This window comes from Carettochelys insculpta, chromosome 2 (genome assembly GCF_033958435.1).
Source record: "Carettochelys insculpta isolate YL-2023 chromosome 2, ASM3395843v1, whole genome shotgun sequence".
NCBI lineage: Eukaryota > Metazoa > Chordata > Testudines > Carettochelyidae > Carettochelys > Carettochelys insculpta.
In genome coordinates, this window is record NC_134138.1 from 109,240,162 (window position 1) to 109,263,797 (window position 23,636).

At 36.5% G+C, this 23,636-nt stretch overlaps 1 protein-coding gene across 2 annotated transcripts in view; it reads left to right on the forward strand.

The window, feature by feature from the left end:
* Nucleotides 1-4,300: 4,300 nt before the first annotated feature.
* The window catches only part of ZNF407 (zinc finger protein 407), a 431,800-nt gene continuing 412,464 nt past the window's right edge, over nucleotides 4,301-23,636 (forward strand). For both annotated transcript variants that reach the window (XM_074987526.1, XM_074987527.1), the window contains exons 1-2: nucleotides 4,301-9,193; nucleotides 15,206-15,320. In XM_074987526.1, coding sequence (XP_074843627.1) covers nucleotides 4,360-9,193; nucleotides 15,206-15,320 — 4,949 coding nt within the window. In that variant the 5' untranslated portion in view covers nucleotides 4,301-4,359. The remainder of the gene's footprint in view (nucleotides 9,194-15,205; nucleotides 15,321-23,636) is intronic.

Genomic DNA, 23,636 nt, shown 5'->3' on the forward strand with positions numbered 1-23,636 from the left:
TGTGCTTGTCCACGGCGAAACTTGCATTGACAATGATGCAGTATCAGAGACTGGGTTCTTTATGCATGGTAACAAAATAGTATACAGTAAGGTCCGTGTTACCCAGCATGTGTGTAACCAGCACATTCAGTTAACAGACATGCCTGCTTGGGGAAGCAAGCTGACTGGCTGGGGCCAGCTGCTGCAGGGCCAGCTAACTGGTGGGGTCAGCTGCTGCAGCTGCTGCAGAGATGGCTGTCCTCCTGGGGTCAGCTGCCACAGCCTCTGTGGGACTGGTTGGCCAGCTGGGACTAGCTGCTACAGCTTCTGTGGGGCCGACTGCCTGCTGCCTGCATGGGGGAGGGAAGGGGGAAGGAGAAGAGGGTACAGAGGGGTTCACCAGGGATGCCTGATAATAAAGCTCGTACTATAGTTTCCTTACTAACTTATTTAATACCTTATCAAGGTCTTCTGTAACATTACACTTCATATATTTATTCATTCTCATAATTTCAGCAGGTTCTCGAGGACTTCAGATGAAGTATAGGTTTACACTACACCTTAAAGTCGATCCTAGAGACCCAGTTCCAGGCTGGAAGTGATGTATCTGTGATCAACTTACCTGGCTGTCCTCACTGAGGGAGGTTGACAGGAGAAACTCTCCGTTGACCTCTCTTACTCTTAGTGATAATGAGAGGTACAGAGGTTGACTGTTGACCCCAAGAGTTTGATTTTGCACGTTCACACTAGGTACATGAAATGGAATCCTGGAAGATCACCTCTGACCGAGCTGATCTCCTGGTAAATGGAGATTTACCTAAAGGTGAAAAGAGTGAGGGAGAAGCACAGAAGCTTGGACTGGACATCCTTAGACATACAGATCTTTGAATTATACTGTTGGAACTTTAATATTGTACAGCACCTTCTACTTACAGGAATGATCCTTCTTACAATGTGAGAATAGTCAGAAAAAAAAGGCTGTTTAAAAATGGGACCTTTTTACTTAGTAGATATGTGTCCTCAATGTATTTCAACTATTACTTGCTATCTTTTGGTGGTACAAATAGTTTACTTCTGTCAATGCTCCAGAGCCAATGCTGCCATAGGACAATGCACACTAAAAATGTCATAAGGCCCTGATTCAGCACAAATTCTTCAATACATCTTAACTCTCAGTGGCTACGTCTACACGTGCACACTACATCGAAATAGGCTATTTCGATGAATAACGTCTACACGTCCTCCAGGGCTGGCAACGTCGACGTTCAACTTCGACGTTGGGCAGCACCACATCGAAATAGGCGCTGCGAGGGAACGTCTACACGCCAAAGTAGCACACATCGAAATAAGGGTGCCAGGAACAGCTGCAGACAGGGTCACAGGGCGGACTCAACAGCAAGCCGCTCCCTTAAAGGGCCCCTCCCAGACACAGTTGCACTAAACAACACAAGATCCACAGAGCCAACAACTGGCTGGAGACCCTGTGCATGCAGCATGGATCCCCAGCTGCGGCAGCAGCAGCCAGAAGCCCTGGGCTAAGGGCTGCTGCACAAGGTGACCACAGAGCCCCACGGGCTGGAGAGAGAGCGTCTCTCAACCCCTCAGCTGATGGCTGCCATGGCGGACCCTGCTATTTCGATGTTGTGGGACGCGGATCGTCTACACGTGCCCTACTTCGACGTTCAACTTCGAAGTAGGGCGCTATTCCCATCCCCTCATGGGGTTAGCGACTTCGACGTCTCGCCGCCTAACATCAATTTCAACTTCGAAATAGCGCCCAACACGTGTAGCTGTGACGGGCGCTATTTCGAAGTTGGCGCCACTACTTCGAAGTAGCGTGCACGTGTAGACGCGGCCAGTATGTGTTTAAGTCCCCTTGACCTCAGTAGAACTTCTTGTTAAGTTACATACATGCTTTGATTAATCAGTTTGCTATATCAAGTTCCAGTTGCAGAATCTTTCCTATTGATGGTGAGGCATGAGGCAGAGAGGATGAAGGTTGCCTTTCAAACCTCAGGTTGAATGTGCACTGGTGACTGTTTATACACTTTGAAATCTGATTACACTTAAATGTAGTCATTGAGTGCTGTACAATCTCAGAAAGTTTACAGAACCACTTTCCAGAGTTAACCCTCACTTGAAGGGCTTGATCATTAAGTAATTTGGTACAGCTCTTAATGAAGATATTGGAAATACACTGGTTTATACCAGCTCATGATCTGGCCATGACTTTAACAGCTAAGCTATGGAGTCATTTCCAAAATGTTAAATGTACTGGTTGAATTAGGAGAGAAAATCTCTAAATCCTAGGAATCAGGAAAGCAAGGTTAAAGTGCCAATGTCTGGGAACATGAAATACCTGTGCTGGTATTTGATAGCTGGTTTTAGAAGATGGGCAGGGCTAGGGCTGGTCAATGAATGAAAGACCTACAAGTGAAAAATGAATGAATATAATTTTTCTGCATTAAGTTGCTTTTAGGCCTCTTATAATGACTATTAATAGAAAAGCAAAGTGGATGAGGCAATATCTTTTAATGGACCAAGTTCTGTGGGTGAGAGAGACAAGCTTCCAAGCCATGCTGTGCTAGAGAAGAAGAGCTCCAAAGCTTGTCTCTCTCACTAACAGAAGTTGATCTAATATATTACCTCTCTCAGGTTCTCTCCCTAATATCCTGGGATCAACATAGCTATCGCTACACAGCTTACATATTAGCAGAAGAAGCAGATTCTCTGGCTTTATGTGTAACCAAACTGTTTTTGGTACAAAATCCTGAGCTCAGTAGCCTTTTGGAATGTATTCCTTGGAAATAAGGATAATTCTTATTTGGTACTCACTCATTTGAACAGCATACTGCGCACTATTGTCTGGTTCAGCTTTGGAATTATTTATTGTTGTTACCAGAATGCACATATGGTTATTGTCAGGGGTTTATGCATTCAGTGTAAACTGAACCAAAATTTGGCAGCTAACTAACACTGGGTTCAGTGGTGAATTGATGTTTCTATGTTACCGTAAGATAAATAGAAAAGCATAGATTTTTATTGACTTGCACGTTTAAAATGGATTTTTCAGTAAGATCATATTAATTTTATTACTTCAATTTTTATTTTAATATACACTTCAGATTGGGAATACTTTTTTCTTTCTATTATATATACACATGCACACGCACACACACAGATGCTGTATTTCCATAGATTTTGTTTAGCGGGCAGATGGAGAATTCTGAATCTGGAACAGATCTGTCTTTGTTTTGACATTGAGAGGAGGATCACACTGAGTTGTTGGGGAAGACGTTTATCTGCTGTTTTTAGCGAGAAGGAGTTTTTTGACTGCTGGACTGGAGTTTTTGGCTTGTGACTTTTTTTTTTTGGCAACTGAAGAGAAAGCATATGTTCTTGCTCTCCCTCCCATCTGGCACTCCTGTTACTTACGCTTCTCCCATTGGAAATAGTGTCCTATTGTTAACTTTTCCCCTTGGAAATGACAGGTAGTTTAGTGGAGCATTTTGTCAGTCACATAGCTTCATTTGCTCCATCAGTAATGGTCAGTATTCTTTTTCTCTCACTCTCTGGCTTGGGATGTGGGCAGAGGAAGGAGATAGGGGCTTATAATGATATTTTTAAAAAGCTATTTAGACAAATCCGCCTTGATTCTTCATTTTATTCATCCGATCTTAGTCTTGGCAGTTCTGTCTTTAGAACTCTTTCATTTGGGGTTAGTCAGCTTTTTTATCTGTTGTCCTCTTTGCTGAAAGCCATAGTAACTGAAAATACTATGTCAAAGCTGTCAGAAACAAAGGTCAGACTTCAACGTTGAGTGCCCAAGTATGGACAACTAAATCTTTATTTAGACACCCTAAGTAAAAGTAGCCTAATTTTCACCGGCAGCTCTCATTGTACGGTATGACTTACGACCAAATTGTGTAACCCTTTTTCCTTGTTTGAGCACTTGCTCATGCAACCAGTCCCATAAAAGCCAGTGATTTTTTTTACTCAAAAGTGTTCACCAGAATGAGCCAACAATCTGGCTTGTAACCATGGCCATTTTATTTAGATACCTAACTGAGTGTGATTTTAAGTACTGTATGTTTAGGCTTGTTTCTCTTGCCAACAGAAAGTGGTCCGATAAAGGATATTACCTCGCCCACCTTGTCTCTAGTTTTAGGCAGCCTTGTTTGCAATGCTGGCCAATATCTTTAATTATGGCTGTCCCCATGACACTTTGGATCACACTGCTCTTGTTAGCCTCAAGATAGTTATTAGTAAATTGGTTTTGTACAAAAATCTAACCACAAAAATCTTTTATTTTATAGGAACTAGTACAGCCAAATGTGCTACCCCTGACACTAGAACTGTGCTGTGCCACCTTCATGAAGAATGGATGCAGGAGAAAATCAGAAGAATGATGAAATTGATGGGAGTTTACAAACTGATCTAACAAAAGAGTCAGTGAGGAATGTTTCAGTAGAAAATGTTGAATGTGATTCCTTACCTAACCAGAAAACAAGCTTCTTATCAGCTGGAGTGCATAGGAGCCTGGAGAAGAAAGAAGAGAATGGCAAAAACAAAAGGACATTATCAGAATCAATTAGTCTAGACATAACTGAAGGGGAACAACTTGAAAACGAACCTATTCCAAAAAGAACAAAGCTAGATGTTTCAAAAAACACTAAAGGCAGTGAAGGCAAATCACTCGAACTCACAGTTAGTGGGCAGCAGTCAGTTGCAGAAACAGATAGCATAGAAGATGGAGCTATAAAGAGGGTAGCAGTGAGTGACTGCATCACTGGGGACACCTCTCTTTCAATGTACGTGTGTCCACATTGTGATTTCAAAACTGCTGATGCTACCGCACTTAAAATTCATTTACAAAGTAAAGATTCACAAGAAGTTCCATGTGCTGTTCCTGAAAGTACTTTCCAAGTGGAAGAAATTAGTGTTAGCCATACAGCTGGCAACATAGACCAAGTTCATAAATGCAAAATCTGTGATCAGGGTTTTTCCTCTTACCCTGATTTGGAAAGGCATATTCAAGAAGTCCACTCAAAACAACCCAAACAGCAAATGTGTCCCCACTGTAGTTATAAAGCAGAATGCAGTCCGGCTTTACAAACACACATCAAGCAGATTCATGGACAGCCAAAAATATTTTGTTGCAATCTTTGTGGTTTTCAGTGTGGTGAGGAGAATCTCCTACGTTTTCATTTCCTTGGCAAGAGGCACCTTCGGCATCAACAACTTGTTGCACGAGGAGGATTTGTACAGAAGCTGACAAAAAGATCCTCTCATAAAAAACAGTATATTGCAGTCAAAAAGAAAGTGGAAGCAAAATCTGGGCCTTGTAAATCAAAGACAAGGACTGCTAATTCAAAAGAATTAAATGCTAAAAATAACCTGAAGGACTTGCGAGTAAACTTGTCTAAACAAAGTGCTAGTAGCGAACTTCTTGGTGAAATGATAACATCTAAAAATATTTCCAGTGAAAAATCAGAGACCATTACAGAGGAAAATGTGGTTTCCTTCAGTGTAGAAGGAACTCATGACCTACAGGCTGAAAAGCTAGATGTATCAGGGTCCTCAAAAGAAAATTTGAACAAACAAGAGCCCACTAGAAGTACCAAAAAGATAATGGAGAGTTTAAACAGAACAAGGAGATTGTATAGATCCGGACATAAGAGAAATATTTTATCACTGAGAACTTCTTTCAGACAAAGTGGTTCTTTTCGATTAAAAAAACAGGTTATAGGAAAATATAGCTTGTTGGGTGTAAGTAAGAGAGGCAACCCCAAGTCTCACCGAATGCAAGTGAAGCACAACTTTAGAACCCAACGTCAACCTGGTGATTTAACACCCAAATCACCTGTAGAGTTAGAAATGGATGATGGTGATGTTAACAGTCAGTGTAAGGCTACCTCAGAAATATATGCTATGAATCAAGATAGGACAAATACCAGTTCTCCTGGTACCTCCAAATCTGAAGAATCTCAGATGAAGCCTGGTGCTGAAAACAAAGATCTACATACTTGTATTTACTGTGGTATTGCTTTTCAGAACAGAAGAAGTTTGGAAATTCATGTTATCAGACGTCATACGAATGAAATGCAGTTTCATTGTCAAACATGTAACTATTCCTGTGCAGTCAGGGGGGACATTGAACAACATTGTCAAAGTAATAAACATCAAATGGGGAGTTACAACTTTAACTGTCACCTTTGTTCATTTATTTGCTTGAATGATACAAGCCTTAGAACTCACATGAGTGAAAAGCATAACATGCCCCATAATTGCACTATTTGCAATCTGTATTTTCTAACTGAGGAAGAACTGATAGATCATAGAACAACTGAGAAACATGTTAGTTTATTGGCTCCACAAAATATTTCTCTGTCAATTAGCACTGATTTGTCTCTGCCAACTGCATCTTATAGTACGCTGGAATCAAACAATAATCTCCAAAAAATTGTAGATGAAATAGAAGTGACCATGGAGGAAGAATGCCCAAAGCCCTGTGTGATACATTATGGAAATGAATTAAAACATTCTGTTCTCAATAAAACTCAATTTCAATGTAAAAAGTGTTTTTATAAAACAAGATCCTCCACAGTTCTTACAAGACACATAAAACTTCGACATGCACAGGAATTTCATTTTCTTTGCAAAGCATGTAACCTTTATTCACTGAGCAAAGAAGGAATGGAAAAGCATATTAAAAGAAGCAAGCACCTTGAAAATGCCAGGAAAAACAATATTGGTTTACGTTTTGAGGAATGTATTGAAAGGGTATGTGTAGATATAAGTGATGTTAAACAAGTAATGGAGCCTTCCAGTTCGAGCAATATAAAGACTGAATTAGATAAAGAAAATATACTGGCACCCTCCTCTCCTTCAGATAATACGTTCACTGAAAAGGAACTCGTTCCATCAGGTGAAATTATCAAAGACAGCGAGTTAGGTTTGGCCAATACACCAAAGAGGGGGAGACCCAAAGGCACCATTTCTAGGACATGCGCACACTGTGGTCTTTTGGCTTCCAGTGTTACCAACTTGAGTGTACATATTCGACGAAAGCACAGTCATCAATACAGCTATTTGTGTAAAGTTTGCAATTATTATACTGTAACCAAAGGTGACATGGAACGTCATTGTGCAACCAAGAAACATAAAGGTCGTGTTGAAATAGAAGCGAATGGAAAACAAAACACAGAGGTAGTTGTTTACCCAGAAGGAGGTAATCCTGAATCCACTAGCAAGAATCTCAACAGCCCAATAGATATTTTGAATGCAAATGTAGAGTATGGTAGCCAGTCATTGGATTTGGATTCTTCAGTTTTGGAAAATAAGGCAGATGAGCAGATGAACTCCACTGAGGGAGAAGTTGACAATATATCTCAATTCACAGATCTGCAGTATACCAAGAACCCTGTAAATATAAAGCAACAAATATTTGTTGGGCCAAGTAAAGTTACTCAAGATGGTGATCCAGGTTTTCAGAGAAGAGTTACAGGTGCAAATGACAATAAATGTGAACACTGTGAATTTATTGCTCATTCATCATCTTCTTTAGAGCTGCACATTAAACGGAAGCATACTAAAGAATTTGAATATTACTGCATGGCTTGTGATTACTATGCTGTTACTCGCCGAGAGATGATGAGGCATGCAGCAACAGAGAAGCACAAAATTAAAAGACAATCTTATGTTTGTTGTTCTTCTGGAGAGGAAGCAGAGACAACAGATATTGCCAAAGAAACCTCTGCTATGTCTCCAGAGGACCATCAACAAGACACGGAAGAATTTCAGGCAGTTTCAGATGAAACAAAATATGTCAACAGCGTTAAAGCACGTGATGATCAAATGGTGAAAAGCTTAGATGATTGTTCTGTGTTAAATGAAAATACTACTTCTGAAATTTCTAAAAAAGGTGGTGCCCACACTGCAACAGAAGTTGAAATTGAGGAGGAATCTAATGGACAAGAACATCTCCTTTATGAAGTCATCCAACAAACATCTCATAAAGATGAAGCTGTTGAACTTGGTGAGATGATACCTCTTAAAGAAGCAGTCAGTTGTGATTTGCAGAAAAATGGGCAAGATACAAAAAATTCAAATTTCCATTGCACTGTACAAAATCAAAATATTTCAAGTGATATGAATGATCCAAACTTGGATGCAAAACAAAGTAGGAAGACTTTAGAAGAAAGTGGCAGCGATCTTGAAAATAAATATAAAAATACCGACGTTCTTGAAGAATTATTAACAGAAAGTACTCCGTATGTGCCAGAACTTCCAGAAACCCATAATGCAGCAGAACGATCAGAACTTGATGAAAACATTAGAAATGCTGCTGAGAATTTACATAGTGTAGAGGGTGACAGAATCTTCCAAAAGGATTCTACCATAGAGGAGGAGGTGGTGGAGGAGGAAACCCTAATGGAGGCAAAACATGAAGCAGAAGTAACTATAAACAACAACATTTGGGAGGCAGATGGCTCAACAGCTGAGGGCATGCAGGAAACTAGCAATGAGGCTTTGGGAACAGTTGTTAGTGATGATAAAGGAAAGGCAATACAAAATTGTGGCCAGTTTGATTCTTCTATAGTAAAATTGAAAAGCCATCAAGATGGAGAGTCCACTGACTATTCTGATGAAGGACAGATGTCAAGTGGAGTGAAAGTTAGTGAGGTAACAGTGAAAGTAGACAGTTTACTAGGTGGTGGAAAAAAGAAGAAATCTGAAGGAAGTCCCCTTGGGGAATCAACACGTATTCGTTGTGATGATTGTGGTTTTTTAGCAGATGGTTTAAGTGGACTAAATGTTCATATAGCCATGAAACATCCTTCAAAGGAGAAACATTTTCATTGTTTACTCTGTGGAAAATCCTTTTACACAGAAAGCAACCTCCACCAGCACTTGGCTAGTGCTGGTCACATGAGAAATGAACAGGCAAGTGTGGAAGAGCTACCGGAAGGAGGTGCCACCTTTAAATGTGTTAAGTGCACTGAGCCCTTTGATTCTGAGCAGAATTTGTTTCTTCATATTAAAGAACAACATGAAGAACTACTGCGGGAAGTGAATAAGTACATTGTGGAAGACACTGAGCAAATCAACCGAGAGAGAGAGGAAAATCAAGGCAATGTGTGCAAGTATTGTGGCAAGATGTGTAGAAGTAGCAATTCCATGGCCTTCTTAGCTCACATTCGAACCCACACAGGTATGTAAGCAGAAAATTTGCAGCTAGTGTCTTTCAACAGAAGTGGATTATGAGCTATCTTTCTTCTGTTTCTGCCATACTTGAGCTTGTTAATCAATTTAACATTTTAGATAAACCAGAATTCATAAAGCCTTCAGTATGTGTGCTGCCTCCTAAGCCATTGATGAAATTCAAAATTATCTACATGACCAGTACTATGATGGTCAAAGGGCAGGAAACTCAGGGGGTTTCTTGTATCAGAGAGGTAGCCGTGTTAGTCTGTAGCTTCCAGAACAACAAGAAGTCTTGTGGCACCTTACAGACTAACAGATATTTTGGAGCATAAGCTTTCGTGGGCAAAGACCCACTTCATCAGCATCTGATGAAGTGGGTCTTTGCCCACGAAAGCTTATGCTCCAAAATATCTGTTAGTCTGTAAGGTGCCACAAGACTTCTTGTTGTTCAGGGGGTTTCTTGTAACCTCCTTAAAAGTACTGAGGTATGGTTACCGTAGTGCCTTTAAAAAGTCATAAGGATTTTCTTCATATTCCAAGTTTTAATAATTACTTGGTTCTGCAGCACTTTGGGTTTTAGAGTACAGATGAGCTATTCTTCATAACTTGTCTCCTTTATAGTTACTGAAGGTTTCAAAATCATTTACTTCATTTGAATTAACAGTTACACTTTTACATTGAATGCTTCAGTGACAGTGATTTCATGCTGCATCACTCCTTGATAAATATATTTATTGAGCAACAACATTTTGTCATAGAAAATAAATTACTAACATTGGAAATAGTTTTTTTTTTTTTAAATAAACAAGGTGGGAGGCAATGTCAATGTGGCATACATGGATATAGCACCTGCTTTAGTTTATATGGTGTATCACACTTTCCATTTGTCTTTATGTTCGATTTTAAGTGGAAAATTTAAAAACATTTTTGCAGAAAATGCATAAGCTGTAGTTCTAAATTTATGTAAAAATTCACTGCTATGTTTCTATAAACCTGCCATACATTCTTTATTTTAAATAGACAGCTTTTCTAAATCACTGAGCTCTGCTTAGACAAGTGGTGTCTCCATGGTTGAATTTATGAGTGGATTTGAATAATAAATTCACATTTCAATGAACATATTTTCATTAAAACTGTAAGGTTTATTTTACTGTACTTTTAAATAATGGCTTATTATGGAAGCCATAGTTTAAATTCATGCAGCATTTGAACCTTTGTCCATGGTTACAGGCAAGAGAATAAAAAGGTAAGAAACAAGGAACATTATAAAAGAATAATAATTCTTTGCATAGTCTTAAAATAGTTTTGTATGTTTCATAGAAATGGCAAGATTATGACTGGACAAATGTGTTAAAATTAGTATAGAAGAGCATAGGCATTTTCAAACATCTTCAGATATGTTACTATAACTATGGTATTCATTTTCACTAACTATTTATCCACATTACTAACCTGTCAATAACGTATTCATGTGTAATGTTTCAGCAGACATTTAACTTTTCAATACGAAGTTAAGTCTTTAGAAGCACAGTCATGTTCACATGGTCAGAACCGTTGTATAAGCCCTTAATATGCCCTCTTAAGGCAGATAAAACTGAATAAAACTAAAGAGAAGATACTAATGGAGCTCTCTTTAGAATTCTTTATGCAACTGTCTGGTCAGGACATGTTGCTTATAATTGATGTGTCCATTACTTGAATTCTCTTGTAATTATAGTCAATAAGTCTTGTAAATGTGTTAAAGCTCACTAAAAGCATACAAATTCAAGAACAGAGTAAGGCTAATAATTTAAAATAATCAATGTAGGCATTTCAGCACTTAATTTCCCTTGTGTGTTGATAGCTGATCATTCTTAATCCATTAAGATTTATTTAGTCGTTTACAATGCAAAATAGGTTTGCACTGGTCACTTGTGCCATTTGAAAATGTCCACCAGGTTAAGTGCAGAATGTAGTCCATTAGTCTTCCTTGACTATATGTATTAATTGCATTTAAAATCAAGTTAATGTGGATGTGAAAGTGAGGTAACTATCAATATATGACAAAGCAACCCTACTTACGTAAGTTACATCATTGATTGTAACATTTAGTAAAAGTTAGCATACTTTTTAATGTCTTATGTGGGTCTGGTCACCAAATGTATTTTTATTGTGCTTTAGATTGGCCCTGAACATACAATTGAGCAGGCTTCTGGGAATTGAATACAAGTCTACCATTTCATTTTGCAAGTCATTTTCAGGGGAAAGTTACAGAGCAGGTTTTACTCTCTGCTCTCTTTCACAGCACCTACAAATGAATTGCTTTTCTGATACTTTGCTTATACATATGAAATCGTAACTTTTATTAATAGTTAACTGGAAGAGAGCTTACCCTTCCAAACCCTGTTTTCTTCCCATCTTTATTAAAATAAAAGCAGTTGATAAGAAATAAATGGATTTTGGTAATCAAGAACAGTGGCAGGAGGAAGAAACCTACAGTACTATACTGTGTATTTTGGGTTGCTTAAACCTAGAAGGACAAACAAATACAATATAGTTCTCTATCTCATGTGCCCTACTGTAACACCAGCTGGATCGTACTTCATGAATTTCTAGTCTTTGTCCTTTTCTTATTCCTCCTCTTGCTAAATTTCAGCAACATCTTCCATTCCCCCATTTTAATCCTGTTTTATGCTATTTGGAATCAGTAGTAGTGTTTTTATTGCAGGGTGGAAAAATATTACTAATGATTCCACATAGAGAACAGGATTTTCAAAAAGCCTTAAGTTATTTCCAAGAAATTTTAATGTAGCAAATGAGAAGGGATCTTATGACAGCACAGAGATAACAAGCAAGTCCATCACAGGCTGGCAAGTGAAAATGAGGAAGTGCAAAATAAAACAAAAGGAATAGTAAAGACTTTTTAATTTATGATTCAAGGAGGTCCTATAATCTTAATTAACAATCAGAATTTCTGAGGTAAAATTGAATGTTATCTCTGTTTGGGATTTAATAAGGGAGGACTAATCTGTATTTGGATGGGAAATTCTCTCTCACACAAATGCGTGCGCGCGCACACACACTCTCTCTCTCTCTCACACACTGTAGAAAGCATGGTATTGATAATGAGTTGAAATCACTCACTGGGTGACGCTTCATGTTAATGTTGAACCAGTGGTCCAGTATGGTGCTAATGAATACTGTGGAACTGCAAATGACATTTTGGAGTCTTAAAACTGAGGCCTTGAACATTTCTTGTAATTGAAGATTCATGATGCCTTTTGCCAGAATTAGTTTTATTTACTCCAGTGGTCTTGAGAGGTTGTACCACAAACCATTGTTGTTCTGCATTTTCTATAGTTTCAATTTTAGTTACATTTGCCTTTTAAAGAATGCTGATGCTATCACATGATAGCTGCTCTGTGTTCACACAACAGGTTGTGGGTGATCTCATCCCTGTATTTATTAAAGCTCTTTAGTTGGATAGGTGAAGGTACCACAACTGTTCTGAAATTAAGAACCAAGTGTAAAGCCAATGAACAACTTGTCATGTTTCACAGAACAAGAGAAAGTACTGAGATGATAAAAAAAAAAAGTATGGCCAATAAAAATCTAGGTTGGGCAAAAATATTGTTTTGAGTATTTATTTAGAAAAGGCAAAAATTTGCCTTAGTAATTTTAAGATTATGAATGTGAAATCTATGCATTAGGCATAAAGTACATGTATGTAGATTTGTTATACCCGGAAGAGGTTTTGGCCCAAATTTGGTGCTATCAGGTTAAAAAGGCCTTTTATTGGTTTTGTTTTAGACAATAAGTACTGGCAGTAGCCTGCCAGTACTTGAACTTTCATGGTGTTTAAATGGAGATGTTAAAAGACATTCAACTATGCATGTGAGAAAAAAATGGTCAAGGCTTCAGTGATTTTTGGATGAGAGCAGTCAACAGAAAAATACACTTATGTATTGATAGCACACTGTAGCAAAAACGCTAAGACTGGTCTGAACTACAGGTTTTCGAAAAGGACTAATATCAACTGGAAACAGCAAAGGTCCTATACAGAGCCCTTCAGGACACCCACATTAACAGAAAGATGAACAAATTTACAATTTAATCTGTGTGAGAGAGAAACCAAAAGAACATAGGGTTGAATTCACAGGATATTTGAATTTTATGAAATAAAAGGGCAATATAACTACTGGTAGAGAGGATTTTTTTAAATCATATCTGGCTGTCGGCTTGATATTATTAATTGTGTAATTAGTCTTGAAGCTCATAAGTTAGAACATCAACCTTAACATTTTGTATTTAATGTGAAGGTAACTTGACTCTGTTCACATTTTATTTTATTTGCATGGGCCCCTTTATAGAATGCAGTATTGATTTGGAATGTCACCAAATTAATGTTTAATTTAGTTTTATCAGTATCATTTAAATAAACTGGGGTTTTTCAGTGTGATTGATAGAATGTGATTGGTGTTAGCTGCAGTCTCAACCTGCTTTTGACATTTAAACATATAAAACTGAATAGATATAACCATTCAGGTGCTAAATATTTTTTACATCTACTTCAAACAGTAGGAATGGAAGTATTAAGAGATCTGGCTTCATTGTCATTGAACTGTGAAATATTCAACCTTGTCTGCCCGTGCTTAGTAGTGTTGACTTTTTTATTTCGGTTAGAAGATTAAAATTAAATGCTTCATTTTTCGTCAGCTTTTGGGAATTAAATTGAAATTTAAGACTCTAAAATTTTTTACTAAGATCCTCAATTTCAACAAAGTATTCTTGGAGGATATTCTGTTTTCAAGGGCGCAGCACAAAGGTTCATTGATCAAGTATGATATACTCTAACATTTTTCTTATCATGTATTATCTTTATGTGTATTTATTAAAGATCACATATCTCATATTGTGCTTAACTCTGTTGGAAGGCGTACATCAAAAACATACTAAATCTAAAGAATCTCTGAACATGTTGTATTTCATGTTAAATACAATTCTGTGGTTTTGATTTATTGATTTTAAGGATTTACTGGTTAGAAGATTGGAAAGTGTTACAGTATACTTTAAAATAAAGTGTCATTGCTTAGTAACCTACAAATGGGCATCTGCCACAGCTAACCATTATACCACAGTAGCAATATAACTTTCTCATCTTAACTGGGGAGTCAGTATTAATTAAGATATGTTATTTCTGTAAACATTGTTTCTGCACATACTTTTTCCTGGCCTGATATGTTCAAAAAGAATAGGGCATTCTTACTTTATTAGAAAAAAAACATTTTTGTATGTGCTGACCATATAACAATAAAGTTTATTCTTGAAATAAATAATAAGCAAAATGTCAATACTTCTGGTTTGCAGAAGAAGCATAAATTCTTAACCATAAAGCAGTCATAATTGCATAAAATTTTATCCACTATGTAGTCATACATTGCATGTCATTACGATAGCTAGGTGATGAATCATTCTCTGTGTATGACAGAAGAAATCTGAAATAACAATGTTAATGCGAAATCTATTCAAAGAGAGAGGAATATAGTAAAATTAAATGAACTGTTCATACATATTTACTTTAAAAACAAGTATATTTTCAAGTTTACATCTTCTATCCAAACTTCTTATGGCCATTAATTAACATGGCCATTTTGAAAATGGGAAAAGGTGGAGAAAAACATTTATCACCTCCTATAAATGGTATCTTTCCTATTGTATCATCTTTTGATTTTAGTGCTCTTTTTATAAAAGTAAATAGTTATTAAAAGTTCAGTCTGAAAGTAGTTCCAGTGAGCTTATTGTCATTTCAGTGACCTTAAGGAAGCTCTCTCTAATGGAAAATGAATAGCATATATCTGTATTCATGGAGTGGTAAATAAATGTGTATAGTAGATATATATTTTCCTAGAAAAAACTCTCAAGCAGGGTAAATGCCGGATATATTATTAAAGGTTATTTTTTCTAAGGATTTTTTATTTCTTTAGTTATGGGTAATATGTTATTCTAATTCACCTCATATCGTATGCTAAATTTTACTTAGGATCAAAGCCATTCAAGTGCAAGATATGCCACTTTGCAACAGCTCAGCTTGGAGATGCGAGAAACCATGTCAAGAGGCACCTTGGGATGAGGGAATACAAGTGTCATGTCTGTGGGTGAGTAAATTGAAACAGTTTCTACGATGGTTAACCAGGAGAAGAGTGCAGGATATGCATTGTTTCAGAATTCAAAACTGTGATGTGAGCAAGAGTGGCTAAAATTATGCATGCATATCCTCCTTGCCATTGTTATGGTAAATTCCTTAAATACAGTTATGACATTCTTTTCCCACTTCTAATCCCGCAGTGAAGATGAGCAATTTTACGGGCTACAAGGTCAATTTGAACCTGTAATCTGTAAATTGACTAAATTATAGGATGTTCATTCACATTGCCAGGGAGAACTGTAAATTCCATTTAAAGACACAAAAAATATATAATACAGACTTTACTCTGTGTGAATGTGGTGTCCCCCTCCCCAGTACTGTTATAATTTTAGTTCCATTAACAGATCTGTAGGCACCGTTAGGGATTTCATTCCTTAGGAAAACAAAACAGAAGACTGACTTTCAGAAAACTAGATATAAAATATTGTATGCAAAAGATATTTTTGTAAATTTAAGCACGCTAATGGATGTTTATATACTTGTTTGATACAAAAAATCCTATATATTTTTTTCTTTCTTAATGGTTATTTCTTCAGAAGGATGGTTCATAATGTTTAGTTGTCCTTCAAATGTGTTGCATTTAATAGAAGGCATTGGAACTTCTTAATGAAAAACAAATTAATTTATCAGAAACAGCATGATATATATGGCACATCATATGACATTTGAAGTTGGATTTTAATACCTTACTTCTGATTATAAATATATTTTAATGTTTTTATGTAAGAGAATTAACTAATATATGCATCATATAAAGACACTTAATGCAAACCTGTGTAACCTGCTGTACAGGTCTTGTGGCTAATGTGTTAAACAACATAGGTTCAGCTAGATAATGCACTGCACACATGAATAGTATGGTGTGATGTTAGGGTTATTATTCAGCAGGTGGTTCTTGTAGTCAGTATTTGCAATACATATTCATTGCAGGACAAAGTGAGTTTCACATTTCAAAGGACAAGTGAATCTTCAGCTGAAAATGCTGCTGAGTGATTTCCACCAATTTTGCTAGGAATACTATTAGATAGTTTGCATGATTTTATTCAGTTAGGGTAATTGATGGTTGAGTTATTTGAATATAAGTAACTTTATATAAAGTTTGTCCTTAAGTCTGCTGAAGAGCAGTAATAGGGTGACTTTTGTTAGTCCTTATATTAGCTACTAGAGTCAAGTACCACATGGGACATTTTAATGATGTTGTCCATTTTAGGCATTTAAAAACCTGTTAACAGATTTTACCCTATAAATTACAGGATCTTTTGTGTAAAAGATAATTAACAAATGCAGGAGCACAAAAAAACAGAACAAAGCTCAGACTTTTCTTTAAAGTTGTCAGCAAACTTGTCTATTACTTCATAATTCAACATCTCATTGATTTGTATTGCAAAGTTATCTTAAGTATCATATCAACAGAGAAATTGTTTTGTAATCACCAAAATGTTAAGTTTATATCACTTACAGAGAAGAAATTAACTGTGAGAAGAATTTGGCATGTTTTCGGATATCAAAACCTCTTTGCTACTTAGTATTGGCCTGGTGCTAATATAGTCCTAGAATGCTCAACAGAAAACATATAACTTTCAAGAACAAAACATATTTGTATACTTAAACTATGGAATTAAGTCTATTAATCACATTGCTATGCTAATTGTTTTCTACATGCTGTTGAAATGTTATACTGGTAGCCAAATAGCTATATATTTGTATTGCTGTATAGAGCTATTCCACTAATCTTCATCTGCAACGTGGATCTGTGCATTTTATATATGATAAAACCACCAGCTAGAGACATACTCTGCCACCACCATCCTCTGCGCACAAAAATCTGGTTTATAGTGCAGTTTAGTCCTTTTGCAATTTAAATAATCATCACATTTCACTTCATATGTACCAAAATGTATTTTAATAGTTATAAATTAACAGTGGTTTAATTGGAAAAGACATCTTTACACTGAAGCTAACAATCCTTAAGAATTAAAATGGATTCAAAGAATAAGGAATGACCAATACAGTTTGAACTGTAGACCAAATAATGAATATGCCACCCTTAATGTGGAAGAAGGGGGAAAAAAAGTATAATAGCTTGTGCTGTAATTCTGCTGTTTTAATTGAAAGGATAGAGGAGTGTGTAGGTTAAAAAATAAAGTAGCAACATAAAAAAATTGCTGGGATTGGCTATCGGTTTAGTGGAACTGTAGAACATTGGTACATTAACACTACTGACAATGTCAATTCATTATCATTGATGGCTAAATAATCTTAGAAATGCTCAGTGGACCTATTAGTTCCTGAACATAAGCAGCTCATGCTGCATTTCTTCATTAGCTTTAATTGCTATAAATTTTACCTTTTTAAAAATCATGCTTTAAGAGGTGAAGTGATCTTTCAGGAACATTAACTCTGTAATTTTGTCACAAACAGAAGGTCCTGCACTATGTTTTCTTTTCTGCAGTAGCTAATGTTCTATCCTCTGACTTTTGGATTCATAGAAATAAGCCCTCTGCTAGCTGTGAGGATAAATTGTCTCTCAAATGCTGTTGAACTTGTTCAGGCACCTTTTTAAGGTGAAATGTCAGTGCTAGGTTGTGGTTTATTGTAGTCTGAGGATACCACTAGATTGCTTTGAAGAATTCCTATTTCTTTTTGGTTTAGAAACTAAAATATTTGTATAAATAAATATGCCAAAGCATCACTAATTCTTTTAGTCTTGTGTAAATATTTCAACTGCTCAGAAGATATTATATATACCATAAGTCGCATAAAGGCAATTTACCTAGTTCTGCAAAAATCTAGAACCATTTTATGTTTTGATTTTTAATTTAAGTGAAGTGTCCCCCCCCCCAGCTGTACAGCAGAAACTCCTTGACAGAGAAAATGGACAAAACTCTCATATTTTAACATTTGAAATAAACCATCTGCTGCTCATTTCCTTGTCAGCAAATGTGTGACAATTGTTTTCCTCTCCCCATATTCATTACTAGAAAATATTACCAGTATTTTCTAATATCTATTTTCTAAATACTCAACTGCTTACATAAATTAAATTTTAAAAAAACCTAGCTATTTCTTTGCCTGAGACAGTTAGGTAGCTCAGCATTTAGAATTTTTGGTTTTGTATTTCAGATTTTGAACAGAATTTATAGGCAACTTAAATAATCATAACATTTCACTTCATATGCACCCAAATGTATTTTAGTACTTGTAAATTGTAAGTTTATAGTTGTAAATTTATAAGTGATAAATGCATCTACTTTTCTCTTGCCTTTGCTTTCAGAAATATATATATATATATTTGTAAAGGGTGGGGTATAATACGTTTCAACTAAGAGTGCTGCTTCTCTATGTCTTTCTGGCTTTTAATATGACTTTGTAATAAAGATTTGATGAAGAAAACTGTTACCCGGTAGGTGTGTTTATTTGGGGATATTTTTCATATTTAAACTGTACACATAGCCATATGTGAGTCTGTGCACGCACATAGTTAAAAAGACTTCTGTATTATTATCTTCACATTGTCATTATACTGATTCCAGATACAATAGTGCAGTGCTTTAAGAAGCAATAGTGTGTATTGGCATAGACAATCAGATGTTTTTCTCAGATTTTCTTTTCTTCTGGTTCTTATTTGCGTCCCTCTCCTCAGCTCCCAGAACTGTTTTGAAACTTCTTTTCTCACTTGACTTAGGAGAAATTGTTAGATATGCTGCTGAATAAGCCATGTGATGAGTTCAATTATATTTTCTAATACTAGTCTTAGTAAACTTTGAGAAGAGTTTTAAAAACCTTAAAGATGGAAATTATTTCAGTTTATATCTTCACACTACAGTTGATGTAATAGATAGTCTGGTGGTTTAACTAACTGAATAAAGTCCAGCCTTTTCATGACATTGGTTGATTCAAAATCATCTGAGGAAAATATCTGCAGCAAAAGATGTGTTAATTTATTTATAGCTTTATTAATAGGAATCTACTTTGACTTGTCAAAAATACAAGACATAATGCAAACAAATGGTTGTTACACCTTTCCCCCATTACAACCAAATTTTTGAGTGGGTAGTTTTAACAGCAGGATTCTTATTTATTGAACTTGCTAACATTCTTGTTTCTAAATTTATCTGTTGGAAGAGAGAAAATGTAGACTGGCTTTTCAGGGGTTCTGTAATGTACTATAAATTAACTGTTTATTCTTGTGTGCTTTAAGAAACCTTAAATAGAAAGTTGCAACTCCAGTAAAACTATTTTTGTGTGGTATTACCTAGTTTTTGTGCATTAGAAGGGATCTCTGTGTAGATGATTATAATGTCACTTTCTGACCTTTGCAGCTTGAATAATTGTAAATCATTGCTTCATAACGTGTCAGAGAATGTCTGTACTAGGCAATTAAATGGCAGAATATAATAGACCAAATTATTGCCTGTCATGTTTTCAACAACACAGTTAGTATTTGAGTTACACTTAATCATTACGTGCATTAGCAACTTCATTGGAATCCAGCTTCAGGCTGAGCATGAAATACATTACATTATTTAAACCTCTAATGGTAGAAGTCATTTATTTGTGTTGAAGTGTACAACATGCAGAGTTTCATAAAGCAAGGAACACTTGAGAGCTTAATTTATCCAAATCAAAGTCTAAATGCAGATAAACAGAAGTGGCAAAAATTAGTAATTTTTATAGACTGGAAATATTTAAAAATACATGGTTGTGAGTAATTGTAGGCAGCAGGAATAAATTAAAATCACTATTTTTAGTCAGTTCAGAGCATGAAAGCTGTTGTATATCTAAATCATCAAATGCACCATGGAATTGCATTTTTGACTGAACAATTAATTATGTATTTCATAGTAGCCATTCATAGCCAAATACCCACAAAATGTTTAGTTCAGCTATTTTATGTTTAAGATTTATTTGTATTAGAAAGACAACCATTGTATGTCTAAGTGTTCCTGAATGTCTATATCCAAATTTTGCAGTTTGGGGGTGTGTGTGTATGTGTTTGCTGTAATATAAAAAGTGAGGTAAAATATATACCAGTCATCTGTGATCACAATACATTTTAAATAAATTAATGCTAGAGAGTTGTGGGGAATAAGATTATGTGTGCATGTGTGTATTATGTTTCTGATTTCTGCTCAGTTAGAGATCATCCATTTGCATTTGCAGATTTATCACCTAGCATGTAATCTCTGTTCTTAAAAGATAGTTAAAATTCAAATAACTTGCTTATACTCACAAAAGCCCCTAACATCTCTTAACAGATGGTGGTGATATGCACACTTATATTTTACATAAACCCATCTTGATTTTCTTGGAAGTTCACTGGCATTGGTCTGAAGTCAAAGGAAATAATCTAGTTAGCAAGGAAGACAGATTAAGTGAAATTATCCTCTACTTAAAAGCTTGACAACAGGTTTCATTAGTGTCTGTTATCCATCTATACTGGAGGAAGGACAGGAGACACTGGATATGGTATAATTAGGCCACAACTTTATTACTAGCTGTCTGAGAGTACTCGGCAGATAAGTGTACAGTGCAGGTACACGTATTGTTTTACAGTCTACCTGGGGGTCTTGTAACACCTCTCCCCCAGTCCCATTTTTATCTGGGTCCAACAGCCAGCCTGAAGGACTTTACCATCTGCTTGTCCACTTGAATGAGGGTTAAGGTGGGCTACTAAGGGTGGAGGATTAGCTCCCTGTGGATGCAGTCATAAGAGTCCCAAATAACTCCATTTCCATTCCTTTAGCAAACACCTCTTCTATATCCTTTCCCAAACCAGTTATCTGATAATTGTATCTCTTCCCTGTAGAGTACCCTTCTGCCCCCCACATACAGAATGAGTTACAATATAATCGTCAACCTTTTCTTCTTGCTTGCCTCAACTAATCCCTAGTTCCCAACCAGCACTACGTGGGGAAAGTAAAACAAACAAAACAAAAAAAAAAAAACCCAACAACCCTTCATTCTTCTTTCACCAATCTATCAGTGAAAAATTCATTCCTAGCTCACTGAGAGGGCAGAGACTACTGCAGTGCCCCAAAATGGATTCTGACCACACTTAGTATTTTGCCACTTTCAAGTGTGGGAGCTTTGGGTGCTTCTCTGCTGGGTCTGGGTGAAAGAGAACTTCCTCTGTCCAGCTTCTCCCTCTCAGCTTGCATCAGGGAGGGAAGCAGGGAGTCGGTGTCCTCACACGTCTGCAGCAGTGTCTGTGTTGCCTTTGCCCTTAAAGAGGAATATCCCTTCCCCTGTCAAGCCCCAACTATCCCAGCCCAATTAAGGTGTGGTGTGGTCAGAATTGAAAATTAGGCAGAAAAGCCAAGACCCAACTTTCCTGTATGGTAGTTTAGTTTGAAAATATACTTTTTTCAAAGTGTATTGGAATTGAATTAATACTGGTCTTTAATTTAATTATTATTATTGTACTTGCTGAAGTGAATAGGCTCGAAAAGTACATACTCCAGTGAATGTGTTTGTATTTGAATTAGAGACACGGATGATGATATTTACTAATATCTATACTATATATAACCTACTGCAACATACTTCCAGACTGTAATTCTGAAGATACCCAGAGTTGTGAGTGTGTTATATGTGCTATGAATAACTAGTGTAGCTTCTTTTAGAAGCGTCACAGTTTTAATTTTTTTTTAAACTATGGATGGTTCTGAGACGCAGGGACCACATAAACATTTATTATAGGAAAGGTCCAGTGTGCAGTTAGACATTAAAGTGATTGCGAATGTTGCATTATATGGGACTACTCTTGCTTATATTATTGTTAGCTGCGCCCATCATCGATGTGGCCAGGTTTTCCAAATATTTCCAAACAGAAGAGCACACTGGTGTGTGTGTGTGTGGCTGAGATGTCTGTCTGTGAATTATGAAAGGGTTCCTGTGAATGAGTGCAAGGAACAACTGTAAATCTGGCTTATAGCAAATTAATTTTTTGCTCAACTCTATTGCACATATAGAAGGTGTTTGGGTAAAGAGGCAGGGCAATTTAGATCATGAGATCTGGGAAATAATGACATTGTTCTTGAACTTGGATGCGTAGCAATAAGTGCCTAAACAATTTTCGTAAGTTTAGGTGAGCATTACTGAATATTAGGTCACCGGTTTAGTTGACTTTAGACATCCAATTTGGATAATGTTGATGTCCCCTAAACCACCCCCTGTAGGAAAGGCTTACTGGTAGGGAGAAGAAGAGGGAACCAAAGTTAGCAGGGACTGGGCCAACACACAAGCCTTGGAGAAGGAAAATCATCATACAAGGTATTTGCTGTGGCAACAGCAGGCCTTTTTTGTTTGAAGCCCTAGTTTTTATATTTTGCTAAAACTTGAGTCACAATTTGGATCTGCAAAATTGAAGAGAAATTTTACTTTACTTTTCTGGTTTCATTTATTATGTAGAAGAAAGCAAGTCAAAGTCCAGTTTTGATTCTGACTCCTGTATCTCTAGATAAGAACTTTTTCATTTGAAATCTAGATGTTAAGTAATTGGTTAACAAGCTCTCTCTGTGAAGATCTCTTGATGCCAGACAACGATGGCCAAAACTACTATATGAATTCTAACAAATGACAATACAGGTTGAACCTCTCTTGTCTGGCACACTATAGTCTGGAAACATCCATAATCTGGCGTGATTTTAGGTAACTGGAAAACCACTTATCATGGGTATGGTCAAGTTTCCTGTGGTTCCATAAAGTTTGTTTACAGCCACTGGTCCTGGCTCTCAATGTTCTGTGCTGTTATTTAGCTCTAATTTACCACTAAATGTCTTCTAAGAGCCCAATAAGCAGTGGAAGTGTTGACAATGGTGCTAGACAAAATTGACCTCTTGTGGTCCAGTAAATTCTCTCATTTGGCAAGGGCCAAGGGTGATGGACTAGAGAGGCTCAGCTTGTAGGTCTGAGGTATTTTAACAAAACAGCTTATATTTAGCTTTGCAAGCTTTTCATGAAATCTGCTGATAATGAGGAAATCATGTTACTGAAAACTGATTTAAGTACACCCAGTCTATTCTATTTAGAATTCATGCTTTGGAGTAGAATATGTTTCATACTATTAATGTATTTGAGACCCCTGATATTACATAAATAGGTCAAATTCTGCTAACCTTACTCCTGTGAGTAAGTTTACTAAAGTCACGGGGTAGGTCTACACAGTACTATTATTTTGAAATAACTAACTTGGTGTCTACACAATGCAACTGCTAGTTGGAAATAAGTTTTTTTCAGACTAGCTCTTCTGGAATAGCTTATT